Here is a 17,801-nt window from a genome sequence, read left to right as displayed (position 1 = left end):
GGACACATTTGTCATTTTCTACTGATGTGGAGGATCCCTGTTCCTTACCTGTGTCTTCACTTTCCCTCTGGAAGTGCGCACAGGTGCACAGGGAGACCACAGGGAGGCTGTTCTCGGCAGCGTTAGGACCATAGCTGCACTAGTGAGTTGTGGTATGTTGCCTGGCGGAGAACTAGACAACCGTAAACAGGAAGCAGCATGATGCTGACCATGGACCGCAGCCTGAGAACAGCTGCTCATCACAGGTCAGGCTCAGGTCACTCACTCTCAAAGCCTGGATATCCAAAGGCAGTTGGTCCTCAAGGACCCAAGTCATCCTGTTCAAAACTGCTTGCTCAGGTCCAGGTGGAGGAGGTCACCACCAGGAGCCACACCACACCCGTCTCCCTCTCCCCTGATCATCCTGGGTTGTGTCCTGACAATCTGCATTGACCCCCTGCCTCCACCACACCTGTCAACTCAAGACCCTTCTCATGTCTCATGTGAATGTACGCAATGGTTTCATAATGAGCTCTAGCCTGCCCATTCCCTACTTTGTATCCCAAACAGAGCTCCTTGTGCAGAGTCACCAAATCCTCCCTCATGTCATATTGCTCCCTAATGCAAATGAGTGACAGCCTCCCCACCAGCTGAGGGATCCTGGAGAGGAACCCAAAAGGGACTGGAACCCTCAGCTCCAGACAGGGACATCATACTCGGAGATTCTCTGATTCTCGCCATCTGTCATGATGTCTGTCTACCTCCATCCAACTTTAGTGTGTGACCAGCTCTCATCTCCCAATGGGCTCTCTGTCACTCTCTGATGTGACAGTTTCCTGTTTGTGCCATTAGCAGCCTGGTCACGCCCCCCTCACTGCCTGTGTCCCATCAAATTTGAACTGTTTGTTGTAAAGTCGGCCTTTTTACAGAGCCATGAGCTCCCAGGGCTGGCCCTGGTCTACAGTATTTCTGCATCCCTGTGGCCATGTCCCTTCGAAGGCTGTGCTCAGTACTCTGGTGACCTACTGATTTGAGCCTGAGAAATGCACTTCAGGTCACGAGGGAGCCTGGTGCTGTGATCTCTGTTTACAATGAAAACCGGGCTCTTTAGCTGGAATGACCCTGAAGTCCAAGACAGTGCTGGCCAGGGCAGGAGTGGGGTCACCCCTTCAGCTGCTGAGGCAAGCCCTGAGTGCTTACTGTCTACCTTAGCTCTAAAGCCTCCCTTACACACATGGTGTCCTTCATACCTGGCAGCCCTGAGGGATGGCTGCCTTGACCCTTACTTCTTCCAGGTGAGGGTCATGACTGTTCAAGATCACACAGCCAGCACCTGCTCTCCCAGGGTCTCCCAAGCTCCTGGCCCACATCCGTGCTGATGATGACGACGTCAGCAGGAGAACTCTCACCCTTCTTCCTTCATTAATGTCTCCCATGCAATGAAGAGAGAGTGGGGAGGTGGCAGGGGAGGACCCTCAGGGACTCAGGTAGTCTGGTGGATACCTGAGGTTCAGTCTTCAGTAGACTCCTTGATCTTGGTTACCTCGTGGGAGGGAAGGGTCTCAGCTCACCTCAGTTTCCACGTCTTGTTGCATCATCCAGGCAGCAGAGCAAGGACCTGCACATTGGGGTCACTGTGCTGGGAAGGTCTCTCCTCCTGCAAGGCTGGGATTTGGAGCCTTGAATGGCCAATTAGGGGAGCTTTTTGTGTTCTGGTCTCTGGAGTGCTCTGGGACTCCTGGTTCTCCTGGGTTCTCCTGTCACCAAGCTTTGTCTGACCTGCCCTCCTCTACCTGTCCAGGCACCAAAATCCAGACGTTTCTGTGCTCCCCAGGGGGTGAGCAGAAGAAGATCATAAACTCTAATAGCCTCGCTGTGGCCCTGAGTTGACTGTCCTCCCAGTGGAGGCAGGTGTGAACTCCTGAGCCCAAAGCCATTTCATCACCCCTTTCCCCATCACCTTGTATCATTATCTACGAGCTGAAATGATCTGTCAGGAAAAAACAGTCCTCTCTGGGATCATCTCCGTTGGTCTCCCTGCAGCTCCTCAGCAGAGTCTGACTCAGAAGTGGAAGAAGACCACCCTGAATACATTTCTGTTCCTGCAGAGGGATCAGGAAGAGGTTGCTTTTCTAAATCATGGAACCAAAATAAGTTTGAGAAATTCAAGCACTTAGAATGTGTTGGCATGCAGTGAGGATGCCCCTCTGTTTACGTCAATCACTGTCCCAGCCCTGTGGGAGTTCTGGGGTTTCCACACGTCACTTGTTGGGGAGATGTTGGCCTGGGGGCACATGTGTCTTTTACTTAATTGTTTTTTCTTTTTTTAAAATTGTATTTAGAGGATCCCTGGGTGGCACAGTGGTTTAGCTTTGGCCTTAGGGCGCGATCCTGGAGACCCGGGATTGAATCCCACGTCGGGCTCCCGGTGCATGGAGCCTGCTTATCCCTCTTCCTGTGTCTCTGCCTCTCTCTCTGTGTGTGTGACTATCATAAATAAATTTTAAAAAAATTAAAATTGTATTTATTATCCATGAGAGATACAGAGATAGAGGCAGAGATAGAGGCAGATGGAGAAGCAGGCTCCTCCAGGGGCCCCCACATGAGCTTCATCCCTGGACACCAGGGATAGAGCATTATGCTCAACCACGGAGCCACCAAGGTGTCCCAATTTGTTTTTGTCTTTTAGATCAATATGATCACACCCAACATCGTGTTGGCATTTTTAATCTTTTTACCGTATACTCTGCAATTGTCACATTTGTAAGTAGTGACATTCTCATTCCGTGTCTTCAGTGTTCTGTTGTGAAGGGGATTAGGACATCCTCATTTCACTATGTGAATGCCTATTTAGGAATGCACATTTTTTAAAACATGATTCATTAGCCTACTATTACTATATCTTGTTTAAAATGTGGTGTTCAGAAATTCATCAGTTGCATATAACCACCCCTGCTCATCACATCACACGCATATTTTAATGACCATCTCCCAGTTATCCCATGCCCCAACGACCTTCTGTCCAGTAACCCTCAGGTCGTTTCTGAACTGAAGACTCACTTTTATTTTTATTAGTTTTTTAATAATAAATTTATTTTCTATATGTGATCAATTTGCCAACATACAGAATAACACCCAGAGCTCATCCCATCAAGTGCCCCCCTCAGTTCCCGTCACCCATTCACCCCCACCCTCCACCCTCCTCCCCTTCCACCACCCCTAGTTCTTTTCCCAGATTTAGGAGTCTTCATGTTCTGTCTCCCTTTCTGTAATCTCCTACCCAATTCTTCTCCCTTCCCTTCTACTCCCTTTCACTGTTATTTATATTCCCCAAATAAATGAGAAGATATCATGTTTGTCCTTCTCTGATTGACTTACTTCACTCAGCATAATACCCTCCAGTTCCATCCACGTTGAAGCAAATGGTGGGTATTTGTCATTTCTAATGGCTGAGTAATATTCCATTGTATACATAGACCACATCTTCTTTATCCATTCATCTTTCGATAGACTCACTTTTAAAATTGTACTCTGAAAAGGTCACTTATCCTAGGATGTACAATTTTAATAAATTTATAAGAAACAATATATTATTGTTGATTTTAGGTACAGCATCCCTCTAAAGCTTATTTCTCTGGCATGAATGAAATTGCTTCCTGTTATTTAAAAATTTAAACACCTGAGTCCTGGCAAACACCATCCCCTACATCTAGCCTCCAGAACTCTCAGACTCCCTTCACCACATCCTTCACGTGGCCATGTGTTTCTGGCCCAGCCTCCACACAGCCTCCTTCACATCCTTGTTTTGCAGACTGTAGATGAGGGGATTGAGCTCTGGGATGACCAGCGTGTAGAAGACAGAGACCACCTTGCCCTGCTCCATGGACTCAGTTGCTCCTGGCTGGGTATATATTACAAAGACGGTCCCAAAAAAGAGGGTCATTGCAGTCATGTGGGAGCCACAGGTGGAGAAGACCTTGCATCTCCCAGCTCCTGAGCCCATCCTCAGGATGGACACTATTATGTAACCATAGGAGATGAGGACCATATATGTCACACCCACAATCATGAGCCCACAGATGCCAAACAAGAGAAGTTCATTGATGGCCGTGTTGCCACAGGCGATCTGGAACAGAGGGCACATCACAGAGGACGTGGTTGATGCAGTTGGAGCTGCAGAATGAGAGGTTGAATGTGAAGCTTCTCTGCACCAGAGTTGAAGCAGCCTCCACAGTAGGTGCACAGCACCAGGCGAGTGCAGCCAGACTGGCACATGGTGCTAGGGTAGCTCAAGGGTCTACAAATGGTCATGAAGTGGTCGTAGGATATAACACCCAGGAGGAAACATTCAGTGGTAGCCACCAGGGATAAAAAGAAAAAGTGGGTGGCACATTCTGTAAAGGTGATGACCTTGGATGAGGAGAAGTAGTTGGCCGGTGCATTGGGGGCAATGACAGATGAGTAGCACAAGTCCACGAAGGAGGGGTTCTTGAGGAAGACATACATTGGGAAGTGTAGGCAGGCATCCAGGGTGCTAGAGATGATCATGAGGAAGTTGCCCAGTATAGTCACCATGTACAAGGCCAAGAACACAGTGAAGAGCATGGCTTGGGTCTCCAGACCACCCCTAAATCCCTCTAGTACAAAATCTTGAAAGTGGCCATGGAGAGGTTTCATTACTGTGGGATGGCATGAGCCTCAGCCCTCACCATGGAATTACTACTCCAGTATAGGCAGTTTAAGTGGGTCAAGCTAAACTTCCTGCTGAAGACTATTTTGAAAAGATAAATTCTGAAAAAAAATCTGATTGAAGGTATAAGAGAGTTACTGGATTGCAGAAGATTTATTAAAGAAAATTAGATATAAAAATAGGCATAAGGATTTCATTATGGGAACTTCCTTTTCCATTGAGATGTAAGCCAATTTTGAAGATGAATCTTAGAGGCTAGGTGGCTAACCAGTGAGGTTTTGCCTGTCTTGCAGAGCTAATGCTGACTCTGTTTGGTCATAGCATCCAATCATGATACATCATAGGAGTGAGATAAATCAGGAGTAGCTATGCAGCCAAGCTTCTAGCCATTTCAATCAAGAAAGTGTATTACGATATGATCTGAGTGCCAGTGCCTCTCACATCTTGCAAAAATACATATATCTCAAGAGGCAGACACATTATGCTGGACTGAAGTTGCTATGTATAAAAGTTCTGTGTAAATAATGTCAGACAGAATTTTGAGATTGAGGAGTTCCTACAAAACAAATTAAAATATCATAAACAATAGAAAACACAAAAGAGCTTTCAGTTTTTGGAGTTAACACACATCAACTTTACTTTTTTATATAATTAACTTTTTAATTATTTTTAAAAAGATTTTATTTATTTATTTCTTCATGAGAGACACAAAGAGAGAGGCAGAGACATCGGCAGAGGGAGATGCAGGCTCCATGCAGGGAGCCTGCCGTGGGACTCCATCCAAGGTCTCCAGGATCATGCACTGGGCTGAAGGTGGCACCAAACCACTGACCACCAGGGCTGCCTCCACAAATAAGTTTTAAATGGAAATTATTATGTATGGAGGATAAAGATGAGAGTAAGAAACTTTGCAGATATGTAAAGCAATCAAGAGAATAATATCTAACTTTTTACAAATATAGTGGCTAGATTTGGAACTCAATGAAAGTAGTTTACAGATTAGATATAGCTAGAAAGAAAGTTTGTGAACTGGAATACAGAGCAGTAGAAAATATTCAGAATCAAGTTTTGAGAAGCAAAAGGATAGAAAAACAAGAAATGAGGGTTAGGGACGAAAGATGTAGGGACATCCCTTCTATGAGTTCCTAAAGAAGGTTTAAAGAGAGAAAAAGGCTGAATCAGTGCTTGAAGAGAGAATGGATACTTATTATCTCAAGCCAATGAATGAAATTATTCTAAAGATTCATTAACCCTACCAAATCAAAGCAGGATTTATACAAAGAACACCACACTTGAACATATGATAGAAAAAATATTTAGAACCAAGAGAAAAAGACAAATATAAAAACAGCCTGACATAGAACATATAGTCACTTCAAGGATGGATAAGTGGCACAGTCGGATAGGCCTCTGACTCCTGGTTTTGACTCAGGTTGTGATCTCAGAGTTGTGAGATTGGGCTCCATTTTAGGCCCACATTCAGCGCACAGTCTGCTTGAAACACTGTCCCTCTGCCACTGCCCTTCCTCCCCTAAAATAAATAAATCAATCTTAAAAAGAAGACATATTTACTTCAAAGTATCAACTTTAGAAGTAAGATTGACAATTGGCTTATCAGACTAAAAATAATGGAAGCCAAGTAAAAAAATAATTACCAACTAGAATTCTACCAATAGGTATCCTTCAGAATGCAAAAGAAATGCAGAAATCATAGTTTAAGACTTCAATGCTCCACTTTCAATAATGAATTGTACAACAAAACTAAGTATCAGTAAGGAAATAACAGATGTGAACAGCATTATAAACCAAATACTTAACAGGCATATGTGGAACACACTGTGTTCATCAATAGCAGAATACATTAGCCTCCAGTGCACATGGAACATTATTCAGGATCGACCGTATGCTATTTCACAAAGCAAGTCCTAATAAATGTTAGAAGATTGAAAGTATAAGAAGTATGCTCTCCAAACAAAATGGAATGAAATCACAAAGCAACAGCATAAGGCCATTTGGAAAACTTACAGACACGTGGAAGCTCAACAACACATTTTTAAATCACCAGTGGGTCAAAGAAGAAATCACAATGGAAATTACAAAGTATTATGAGATTAATGAAAATGGGAACACTATACCCCAAGACTTAGGAGATGCAATGAAAGAAGGACTCAGAAATTTATAGCTATAAACACCAATATTTTAAAAAGATTTGTATTCCATAATTAACTTTCTATCTTAGGAAAGAGAGTAGAAAGGAATAAAAAACTATGCTCAAAGAAATAGAATGAATGGAATAATGAAGATTAGAGAAGAGATCAATGAATTAGAGGAGAGTAGAATAAGACACTACAATCAAAGACACTAAAAGCTAGTTCTCTGAAAAGTTTGACCAACTAGACAAACTTTGGCTACATTGACCAAGAAAGTCATAAAACTTAAATTTCTAAAATCAGAAATGAAAGCAGACACATGACTTTTGATCTTCGGAAATAAAAATTATCATAAGAATATATTGGAACAATCGTATTCCAACAAGTGAGCTAACCTAGACGAAATGAACCAATTCCTGGAAACGGTGTAACAGAACTGACTCAAGGAGAAATAGGAAATCTGAGCAGACATACAACAAACAGATGGAGTCAATAGTCAAAACGCTTTTCTAACAAAGAGAAGTCCAGGACCAGAGGGTTTCAGTGGTGACTTTTACCAGTGAATACAAGAATTAACACACGCAGAACTCAGAGTCTAAAATGTAGATAGGAGAAACCACTTCCTAATACATTTCATAAGGCCTTCATATGGCGTACATTTCACACTAAATGGGGTCAAAGATATTGCAAGAAAATTAAGCTAAAGATCAATATGTCTTATGAATATAGATACAAAAATCCTTATCAAAATTGAAGCAAGCCAAATCCAGCAGAACTTCACGGGGATTATACAGTATAAACAAGTGAGAGTATCCCAGGGTAGCAATACTGAATCAATATAGAAAAATCAGGAATCCCTGTGTGGCTCAGCAGTTTAGTGTCTGCATTCTGCCTAGGGCGTGGTCCTGGAGTCCCAGGATCGAGTCCCATGTCGGGCTCCCTGCATGGATCCTGCTTCTCCCTCTGCCCGTGGTCTGCCTCTCTCTCCCTCTCTCTGTGTGTCTCTCATAAATAAATAAATAAATAAATAAATAAATAAATAAATAAATTAAATTTTAAAAATATAGTAAAATCATTCAATTTAGTATACCATACAAATGGAAGTTAGGGGAAAATAAACCAAAAATATTCTCCTTAGATATAAAAAAAATGTTGAAAGAAATTAAAGAAGACCTGCTAAATGTAAAGATATCCCATGATCAAGGACTGGAAGACCTACTAATGTCAAGATGTAGTAATCTCTACATTTACATACAGATTCAATGTAATCCTATGGAAATTATAGTTACTTTTTTTTTTTTTTGCAGAAATCAACCCTAAATAGCCAAAACAATATTTAATTTTTTGTATATTTTTTATTGGAGTCCGACTTGCCAACATATACCATAACACCCAGTGCTAATCCTCTCAAGTGCTCCCTCAATGCCCGTCACCCAGTCACCCCAACTGCCCCCACCCACCTCCCCTTCCACTACCCTTTGTTCATTTCCCGGGGTTAGGAGTCTCATGTTCATCTCCCTCACTGATATTTCCCACTCATTTTCTCTCCTTTCCCCTTTATTTCCTTTCACTATTTTTTAAATTCTCAAATGAATGAGACCATATAATGGCCAAAACAACATTTGAAAGAACAAAGTAAGAGGGCTAACACTTCCTGGTTTCAAAACAGTCTTTGAATCAGAGCACTGTTGTGCATGCACAAGGATAGACATAGACCAAAGGAATGGAATCAAGAAAACAGAAATAAACTCACACACTTGCGATTTTCACAAGGGGGCCCAAAGGCCCCATCCAATGGTAAAGAAAGAGTCCTTTTTCAAATGTTGATGGGAAAACTGAATATCCACATGAAAAAGAATGCATCAAGAGCATTACCTCAACAATCAATGTGATTCATCATATCAGCAAAAGAAGAAACAAGAACCATATGATCCTCTCATTAGATGCAGAGAAAGTATTTGACAAAATACAGCATCCATTCCTGAACAAAACTCTTCAGAGTGTAGGGATAGAGGGAACATGCCTCAAATCTTAAAAGCCACGTATGAGAAGCCCACAGCAATTATCCTTCTCAATGGGGAAGCACTGGGAGCCCTTCCCCTAAGATCAGGAACAAGACAGGGATGTCCACTCTCACCACTGCTATTCAACATAGTACTAGAAGTCCTAGCCTCAGCAATCAGACAACAAAAAGACATTAAAGGCATTCGAATTGGCAAAGAAGAAGTCAAACTCTCCCTCTTCGCAGATGACTTGATACTCTACATAAAAAACCCAAAAGCCTCCACCCCAAGATTGCTAGAATTCATACAGCATTTGGCAGCGTGGCAGGATACAAAATCAATGCCCAGAAATTAGTGGCATTTCTATACACTAACAATGAGACTGAAGAAAGATAAATATTTTTATAAACTTATTTTTTATTGGTTTTCAATTTGCCAACATACAGAATAACACCCAGAGCTCATCCCATCAAGTGCACCCCTCAGTGCCCATTATCCATTCACCCCCACTCTGCACCCACCTCCCCTTCCACCACTCCTAGTTTGTTTCCCAGAGTTAGGAGTCTCTCATGTTCAGTCTCCCTTTCTGATATTTCCCACTCATTTTTCTCCTCTCCCCCTTATTCTCTTTCACCATTTCCCATATTCCCCAAATAAATGAGACCATATAATGTTTATATATACAATGGAATATTACTCAGCCATTAGAAATGACAAATACCCACCAAGAAAGAGAAATTAAGGAGTCAATTTCATTTACCAGTGCACCCAAAAGCATAAGATACCTAGGAATAAACCTAACCAAAGAGGTAAAGGATCTATACCCTAAAAACTATAGAACACTTCTGAAAGAAATTGAGGAAGACAGAAAGAGATGGAAAAATATTCCATGCTCATGGATTGGAAGAATTAGTATTGTGAAAATGTCAATGTTTCCCAGGGCAATTTACACGTTTAATGCAATCCCTATCAAAATACCATGGACTTTCTTCAGAGAGTTGGAACAAGTTATCTTAAGATTTGTGTGGAATCAGAAAAACCCTGAAGAGCCAGGGGAATATTAAAAAAAAACCATATCTGGGGGCATGACAATGCCGGATTTCAGGTTGTACTACAAAGGTGTGGTCATCAAGGCAGTGTGGTACTGGCACAAAAACAGACACATAGATCAATGGAACAGATTAGAGAATCCAGAAGTGGACGTGCTGAAATTATAAAATTATTAGAGGTGAAAGAGACATCAGTGGCAATTATTCTGACATGGGATTAGTCAGCAAATTCTTAAACATGACATCAGAGTACAAACAAAAATAAATAAATAGATAAATAAATAAATAAATAAGATAAAACAGACAAATTGAACCTCCTCAAAATTAAAATATTGTGCATCAAAGAACACTTTCAAGAAGATGAAGACAAAACCTATATTAAGGGAGTTACTTTTGACAAATTACATATATCTAATAAGGATCTAGTATCCATGGAATATAGAGAACCCTTCCAACTCAGTCACAAAAACACAAATTTAAATGGGCAAAGGGCTTGCATGGGCATTTCTCCAAAAAAAAAATGTATACCTGGCCAATAAGAGAAGATGCTGAATGTCATTAGTCATTACGGAAATGTGGAACAAACTACTATGAGATTTCGTTCATTTATTAGAATGCCTACAATTTTTTTATGATAGAGAAGAACAAATGTTGGTGAGAATATGGAAAAAATCATAACCTCATAATGGTGGTACAGCCTCTGTAGAAAGTAGTCCTGCCATCCCTCAGAAAGTTAGATGTAGAGCTTCCCTACGACCCACCCTAATCCACATGTAGGGATGTGCCCAGGAGAAATGACAATATATGTTCACATAAAAGCCTGTTCACAAATGTGCATAATAGCAATATTCATAAGGTAAAAAGCTAATGCAACCCAAATGTGCATCAAATGGTGAAGAGATTAAAAAATGTGAAATATTCATACAGTGGAAAAATCAATATTCAGCCATTTAAGAAGTAAGGTTCTTTTGGGTGGGGGGTAGGGAGAGAGCACACAAGTGAGCAGGGGGAGGGGCAGAAGGAGAGAAGGGGAGAGGGGGAATCTTAAGTAGGATCCATGCCCAGAATGGAGGCCCATATGGGGCTTGCTCACAACCCTGAGATCATGACCTGAGCCCAAAGCAAGAGTCGGATGCTGAGCTAGGTGATCCACCTGGAGCCCCAAAGGCAATAATGATCTACTACAAGACAGAACATGGATGAGACTTGAAAACATTATGCTGAGTAAATGAAGCTTGACACCAAAGGCTAAATATCCTGTAAGTCCATTTATATAAAATGTGCAGAATAGGGACAGCAGTGTGTTTGTATTTACCAAAATATGGTTGGGGGAGAGGGAAGGGAGCGTGCTGACCGGAATAGGGTTTTTTTGTGTGCGATGAAACTATTCTGGAACCAGAGAGTTGCTCACTGTGGATATAATTAGAAATGAAACATCACACTTGATTAACACTTTGAAGTGGTAAAATTGTCACTTTTGTGTCAATGAGAATTGTTCCTCAGTTTAAAATGTTAAAACTAAAAAATAATAATGGTGAAATAAGAACATTCACTAGCATTTTCACTGATAGAATTTACTTGAAGCACATCGATTATGCTAAAAAAATCCCCTGAGTTCATAATACCAAAAATAAAAACCCCCTCATTGGTTACCTTTGGAAGCTGATGCTGAGGGAATTCAAGCAGTGACCCTCACAGGGAGGAAATATTTGTCTCGAGCAAATTTGCTTTACAGAATATTGCTACTAATAAATGAAGATTAAAAAACAGAATTTGAATATTATCATCTTATAAACCCCTAATGAAATAATGAGTTTAGGTAAGATTACTGATATCCACTAATATTAAAAAAGGAAGAGATGCAGCCAGGTGGACTTCTCAGTGGTAATAGAAACAACTCTTATGAAATATTCTTGCCAAATATCAATCATGAATTAGAGTGAGACTTTAGGACCTACCAAGTACTGGAAATATAAGGAGCAAAAGGACATAAGGTGGTTTGCAGGATAAAGAACCTGTTTGTACAATAAATAAAGTGCAGTAATAATTTTGACATGAAAATAGAGGGACAGGCAGCCAATGAGTTAGAGATTCAAGAGTCATCAAGAGAACACAGTGTAAGGATGTTATTGAATCCTGTTCCAACTGGGACAGTTCTCCTGGGTTCCCCTGTCAGCAAGCTTTGTCTGACACCCCCTCCCCTACATGGCCAGGCTCCAAAGCCCAGAAGTCTCTTGGGGCCCCAGGTATCAGGAGAAGAGCATAGACTAAGAGCAGATGCTGTGACCTTGAGTGGACTATTGTCCCTGGGGCAGCAGGTTTCGAACTCCTGAGCCCAAAGCCATTTCATCAACGCTTCCCTCCGTCATTAGGTATACCATTCTTCTGTGAGCTCAAAAGATCTGTCTGGAAAGACAATCCTCTCTGGGTTCTTCTCTGCTTGCTGCTGGTCTCTGTGCAGCCGACGCTAATCCATGTGGGGAGAAGACAACTCTGAATACATTTCTGTTCCTGAGGGAGGATTAGTTGGAGGTTGTTTTTAAAAAGTATGAAACTGAAATGTGCCTGAAAAATTCAAGCACATAGAAAGTGTGTGGCCTGCAGTGAGGATGCCCCTCTGTTTACACCAATCACTGTCCCAACTCTGGATATTTGGGGTTTCTACTTCTGCATCTTTGGGGATAAGGAGGCCTGAGGGTGCATGTATCTTTCATTTAACTTGTGTTTCCTTTATAGATATATGACCACACCCACATCAATTCTGAATTTTTAATCTTTTATCAAATACTGTGCAATCCTCACGTTCTACAACAGTGACGTTCTCTTTCAGTGTCTCAGTGTTCCATTGTGTGCGGGACCAAGACTTTCTCATTTCAATCTGTGAATGGCTGTTTAGGATTGTACATTTGTAAAATTAATTTGAAAGCTAACATACACTATAGCATTAATTTCAGATGTAGTTTTCAATAAATCATCAGTTGCGTGTGACACTAGGTGCTCATCATGTCATAAGCACACCTTGTTGCCCATTATCCAGTTACCCACACCTTCCCCTCCAGAATCAGTTTGTTTCCTATATAGAAGAGTCATTTTAAAACTTTATTTTGAAAAGGGCACTAAACCTGAGATCTACTGCTTAATATTTTTAAGGGCACAGTATATCATTATTGATTGTAGGTACATGTACAGCACATTGCTAAAGTGTTTCCTCTTATTGACAGAAGTTTATGTCTGCTAAATAATAACTCCTCCACCCCACTGGGGAAACCTCCATATACTCCATCAAGTATTCGGGACACACTTCATCACATGGTCATGTGTTTCTGGCCCAGCCTCTGCACAGCCTCCTTCACATCCTTGTTTCGCAGACTGTAGATGAGGGGATTGAGCATTGGGATGACCAGCGTGTAGAAGACAGAGACCACCTTGCCCTGCTCCATGGACTCAATTGCTCCTGGCTGGGCATACATGACAAAGAGAGTCCCAAAAAAGAGAGTTACTACAGTCATGTGGGAGCCACAGGTGGAGAAGATCTTGCGTCTCCCAGCTCCTGACCGCATCCTCAGGATGGTCGCTATGATGTAGCCATAGGAGATGAGGATCACAATTGCCAAACCCACAATCATGAACCCACAAATGCCAAACAAGAGAAGTTCATTGATGGCCGTATTGCCACAGGCGATCTGGAGCAGAGGGGGCACATCACAGAAGAAGTGGTTGATGCGGTTGGAGCTGCAGAATGAGAGGTGGAATGTGAAGCTGGTCTGCACAACAGAGTTGAAGCAGCCTCCACAGTAGGCGCCCAGCACCAGGCGAGTGCAGGCAGACTGGCACATGGTGCTGGGGTAGCGCAAGGGTCTACAGATGGCCATGAAGCGGTCGTAGGCCATAACACCCAGGAGGAAGCCTTCTGTTGTGGCCAGCAGACATAAAAAGAAAAACTGGGTGGCACATCCTGCAAAGGTGATGACCTTGGACGAGGAGAAGAAGTTGGCCAGTGCATTTGGGGCGATCACAGATGAGTAGCACAAGTCCACAAAGGAGAGGTTCTTGAGGAAGAAGTACATTGGGGAGTGCAGGCGGGCATCCAGGGTGATAACAATGATCATGAGAATGTTGCCCAGTACAGTCACCATATACAGGGCCAGGAACACAGCAAAGAGCAGGGCCTGGGTCTCAAGGCCACCTCCAAATCCTTCCAGCACAAAATCTTGAAAGTAGGCCATGGAGAGGTTTCCATTACTGTGGGATGGCATGAACCTCAGTCCTCACCACGGGAATTACACCTCCAGTATTAGCAGATTAAGTAGGTCAAGCTAAACTTCTGCTGAAGATAATTTAGAAAAGATAACAAAACCAAAATCTGATCGAAGGTAAAAGAGAGTTAATGGGTTAGTGAAGAATTATTTTAAAAATTTCAAGATAAACACATAGGCCCTCAGATTTCATTACTGAGAGCTTATTTCTCCTTGTTACATAAGCCCATTTTGCAGAAGAATCTGTGAGGGCAGGTGGTTATCAGTGAGGGTTTGACTGTTGTGTGGAACTCCTGCTACAGTGGTTGGTTAGCAGGGACGATGCTAGATGCACCATAGGAGTGAGATAAATCAGGAGTAGGTATGCAGCTCAGCTCCTGACCATTTCAATCCCTGAAACTGTATTAATATGTGAACTGAGTGCTAGCACCTCTGACACTTTGCAAAAATAAGCATATCTCAAGAGGAAGACACATCATCCTAGACCACAGGTGTTATCTATAAAAGTTTTTTATGATAAATTTATTTTTTATTGGTGTTCAATTTGCCAACATACAGAATAACACCCAGTGCTCATCTCCTCAAGTGCCCCCCTCCGTACCTATCACCCATTCACTCCCACGCCCCTCCCTCTTCCCCTTCCACCACCCCTAGTTTGTTTTCCCGAGTTAGGAGTCTTTATGTTCTATCTCCCTTTCTGATATTTCCCACACACTTCTTCTCCCTTCCCTTATATTCCCTTTCACTATTATTTATATTCCCCAAATGAATGAGAATATATCATGTTTGTCCTTCTCTGATTGACTTACTTCACTCAGCATAATACCCTCTAGTTCCATCCACGTTGAAGCAAATGGTGGGTATTTGTCATTTCTAATGACTGAGTAATATTCCATTGTATATCTATAAATGTTTTGTGTCAATACTGCCAGACATAATTTTAAAATTGAAGAGTTCCTGCAATATGGATTAAAAATTCTGAAACAATAGAAAAACTCAAAGAGGTTCTTGATTATGGAGTTGACACACCAACTCTAAAGTTATTATGTGTAAAGGAAACGTTCAGACTAAGAATTATAGCCAAATGAACAAACAATGATGAGACTAATATGTAACTTTTTGGAAGTACAGTGGCTAAAATTAGGAACTCAATGAATGTACTTCGCAGAGTAGAAATAGCTAAGGAGAAAATTTGTGAACTAGAATACAGATCAGTAGAAAGTATTTAGAGTGAGATATTGAGAGACAAAAGTATAGAAAATTCAGGAATGAGGGTTTGAGTTAAAATATATAGGGACATCCATATCCATAAAAAATAAATTTATAAGAAAATTTTCTTTTGTAAAATAAAACATAACTGACTGGAGAACTATATAATCTGAGCAGACATATAACAGAATGAATCACAAGTCAAAAAACATTTCTAACAAAAAAAAGATCAGGACTAGATGGTTTCAGCGGTGACTTTTATCAGCGAATACAGAATTAACACAAGGATGCTCAAAGTCTAAAAAGTAGATAGGAGGAAACACTTCTTTTTTTTCTTTTTTCTTTTCCTTTTTATTTTTTTATTGAAGTTCAATTTGCCAACATATAGCATAACACCCAGTCCTCATCCCACCAAATGCCCCCCTCAGTGCTCATCACCCAGTCACCCCAACCCCCTGCCCACCTCCTTTCCAATACCCCTTGTTTGTTTCCCAGTGAGGAGTCTCTCAAGTTTTGTCACCCTCACTGATATTTTCACTCATTTTCTTTCCTTTCGCCTTTATTCCCTTTCACCCTTTTACTATTTTTATATTCCCTGAATGAAAGAAACCATATAATGTTTGTCCTTCTCTGATTGACTTATTTCACTCAACATAATACCCTCCAGTTCCATCCATGTCGAAGCAAATAGTGGGTTTTGTCATTTCTAATGGCTGAGGAATATTCCATTGTATACATAGACCACAGCTTCTTTATCCATTCATCTTTCTTTTTTTTTTCACTAAACTCATACCTTTCAATAGTAACTCTGAATGTGAACGGGCTTAATGACCCCATCAAAAGGCGCAGGGTTTCAGACTGGATAGAAAAGCAGAAACCATCTATTTGCTGTCTACAAGAGACTCATTTTAGACAGAAGGACACCTACAGCCTGAAAATAAAAGGTTGGAGAACCATTTACCATTTAAATGGTCCTCTAAAGAAAGCAGGGGTAGCCATCGTTATATCAGATAAACTAAAATTTACCCCGAAGACTGTAGTGAGAGATGAAGAGGGACACTATATCATACTTAAAGGATCTATCCAACAAGAGGACGTAACAATCCTCAATATATATGCCCCGAATGTGGGAGCTGCCAAATATATCAATCAATTAATAACCAAAGTGAAGAAATACTTAGATAATAATACACTTATACTTGGTGACTTCAATCTAGCTCTTTCTATACTCGATAGGTCTTCTAAGCACAACATCTTCAAAGAAACGAGAGCTTTAAATGATACACTGGACCAGATGGATTTCACAGATATCTACAGAACTTTACATCCAAACTCAACTGAATACACATTCTTCTCAAGTGCACATGGAACTTTCTCCAGAATAGACCACATACTGGGTAACAAATCAGGCCTGAACCGATACCAAAAGATTGGGATCGTCCCCTGCATATTCTCAGACCATAATGCCTTGAAATTAGAACTAAATCACAACAAGAAGTTTGGAAAGACCTCAAACACGTGGAGGTTAAGGACCATCCTGCTAAAAGGTGAAAGGGTCAATCAGGAAATTAAGGAAGAATTAAAAAGATTCGTGGAAACTAATGAGAATGAAGATACAACCATTCAAAATCTTTGGGATGCAGCAAAAGCAGTCCTACAAGCATCCATTCAAAAACTGGAAAGAACTCAAATACAAAAGCTAACCTTACACATAAAGGAGCTAGAGAAAAAACAGCAAATAGATCCTACACCCAGCAGAAGAAGAGAGTTAATAAAGATTCAAGCAGAACTCAACTAAATCGAGACCAGAAGAACTGTGGAACAGATCAACCGAACCAGGAGTTGGTTCTTTGAAAGAATTAATCAGATAGATAAACCATTAGCCAGCCTTATTAAAAAGAAGAGAGAGAAGACTCAAATTAATAAAATCATGAATGAGAAAGGAGAGATCACTACCAACACCAAGGAAATACAAATGATTTTATTTTATTTTTTTTTCTTTTTTTTTTTATTGGTGTTCAATTTACTAACATACAGAATAACACCTAGTGCCCGTCACCCATTCACTCCCACCCCCCGCCCTCCTCCCCTTCTACCACCCCTAGTTCGTTCCCAGAGTTAGCAGTCTTTACGTTCTGTCTCCCTTTCTGATATTTCCCACATATTATGAACAGCTATACGCCAATAAATTAGGCAATCTAGAAGAAATGGACGCATTCCTGGAAAGCCACAAACTACCAAAACTGGAACAGGAAGAAATAGAAAACCTGAACAGACCAATAACCAGGGAGGAAATTGAAGCAGTTATCAAAAACCTCCCAAGACACAAAAGTCCAGGGCCAGATGGCTTCCCTGGGAAATTCTATCAAACGTTTAAAGAAGAAATCAAGGGATCCCTGGGTGGCGCAGCGGTTTGGCGCCTGCCTTTGGCCCAGGGCGCGATCCTAGAGACCCGGGATCGAATC

At 41.3% G+C, this 17,801-nt stretch overlaps 1 protein-coding gene and 1 pseudogene across 1 annotated transcript; both read right to left on the bottom strand.

The window, feature by feature from the left end:
* Positions 1-3,727: 3,727 nt before the first annotated feature.
* On the bottom strand, positions 3,728-4,672 carry LOC100687247 (annotated as a pseudogene).
* An 8,504-nt stretch (positions 4,673-13,176) lies between these two features.
* On the bottom strand, positions 13,177-14,127 carry OR9S26 (olfactory receptor family 9 subfamily S member 26). Its single transcript, NM_001389172.1, is given in 1 exon segment — positions 13,177-14,127. A coding segment is annotated over 1 exon segment (951 nt).
* Between the last annotated feature and the right edge of the window lie 3,674 nt (positions 14,128-17,801).

The sequence above is a fragment of the Canis lupus genome, chromosome 25 (genome assembly GCF_011100685.1).
Source record: "Canis lupus familiaris isolate Mischka breed German Shepherd chromosome 25, alternate assembly UU_Cfam_GSD_1.0, whole genome shotgun sequence".
Classification (NCBI taxonomy): domain Eukaryota; kingdom Metazoa; phylum Chordata; class Mammalia; order Carnivora; family Canidae; genus Canis; species Canis lupus.
The sequence above is the reverse complement of the archived record's forward strand: the minus strand, read 5'-3'. Positions and strand labels throughout refer to the sequence as shown.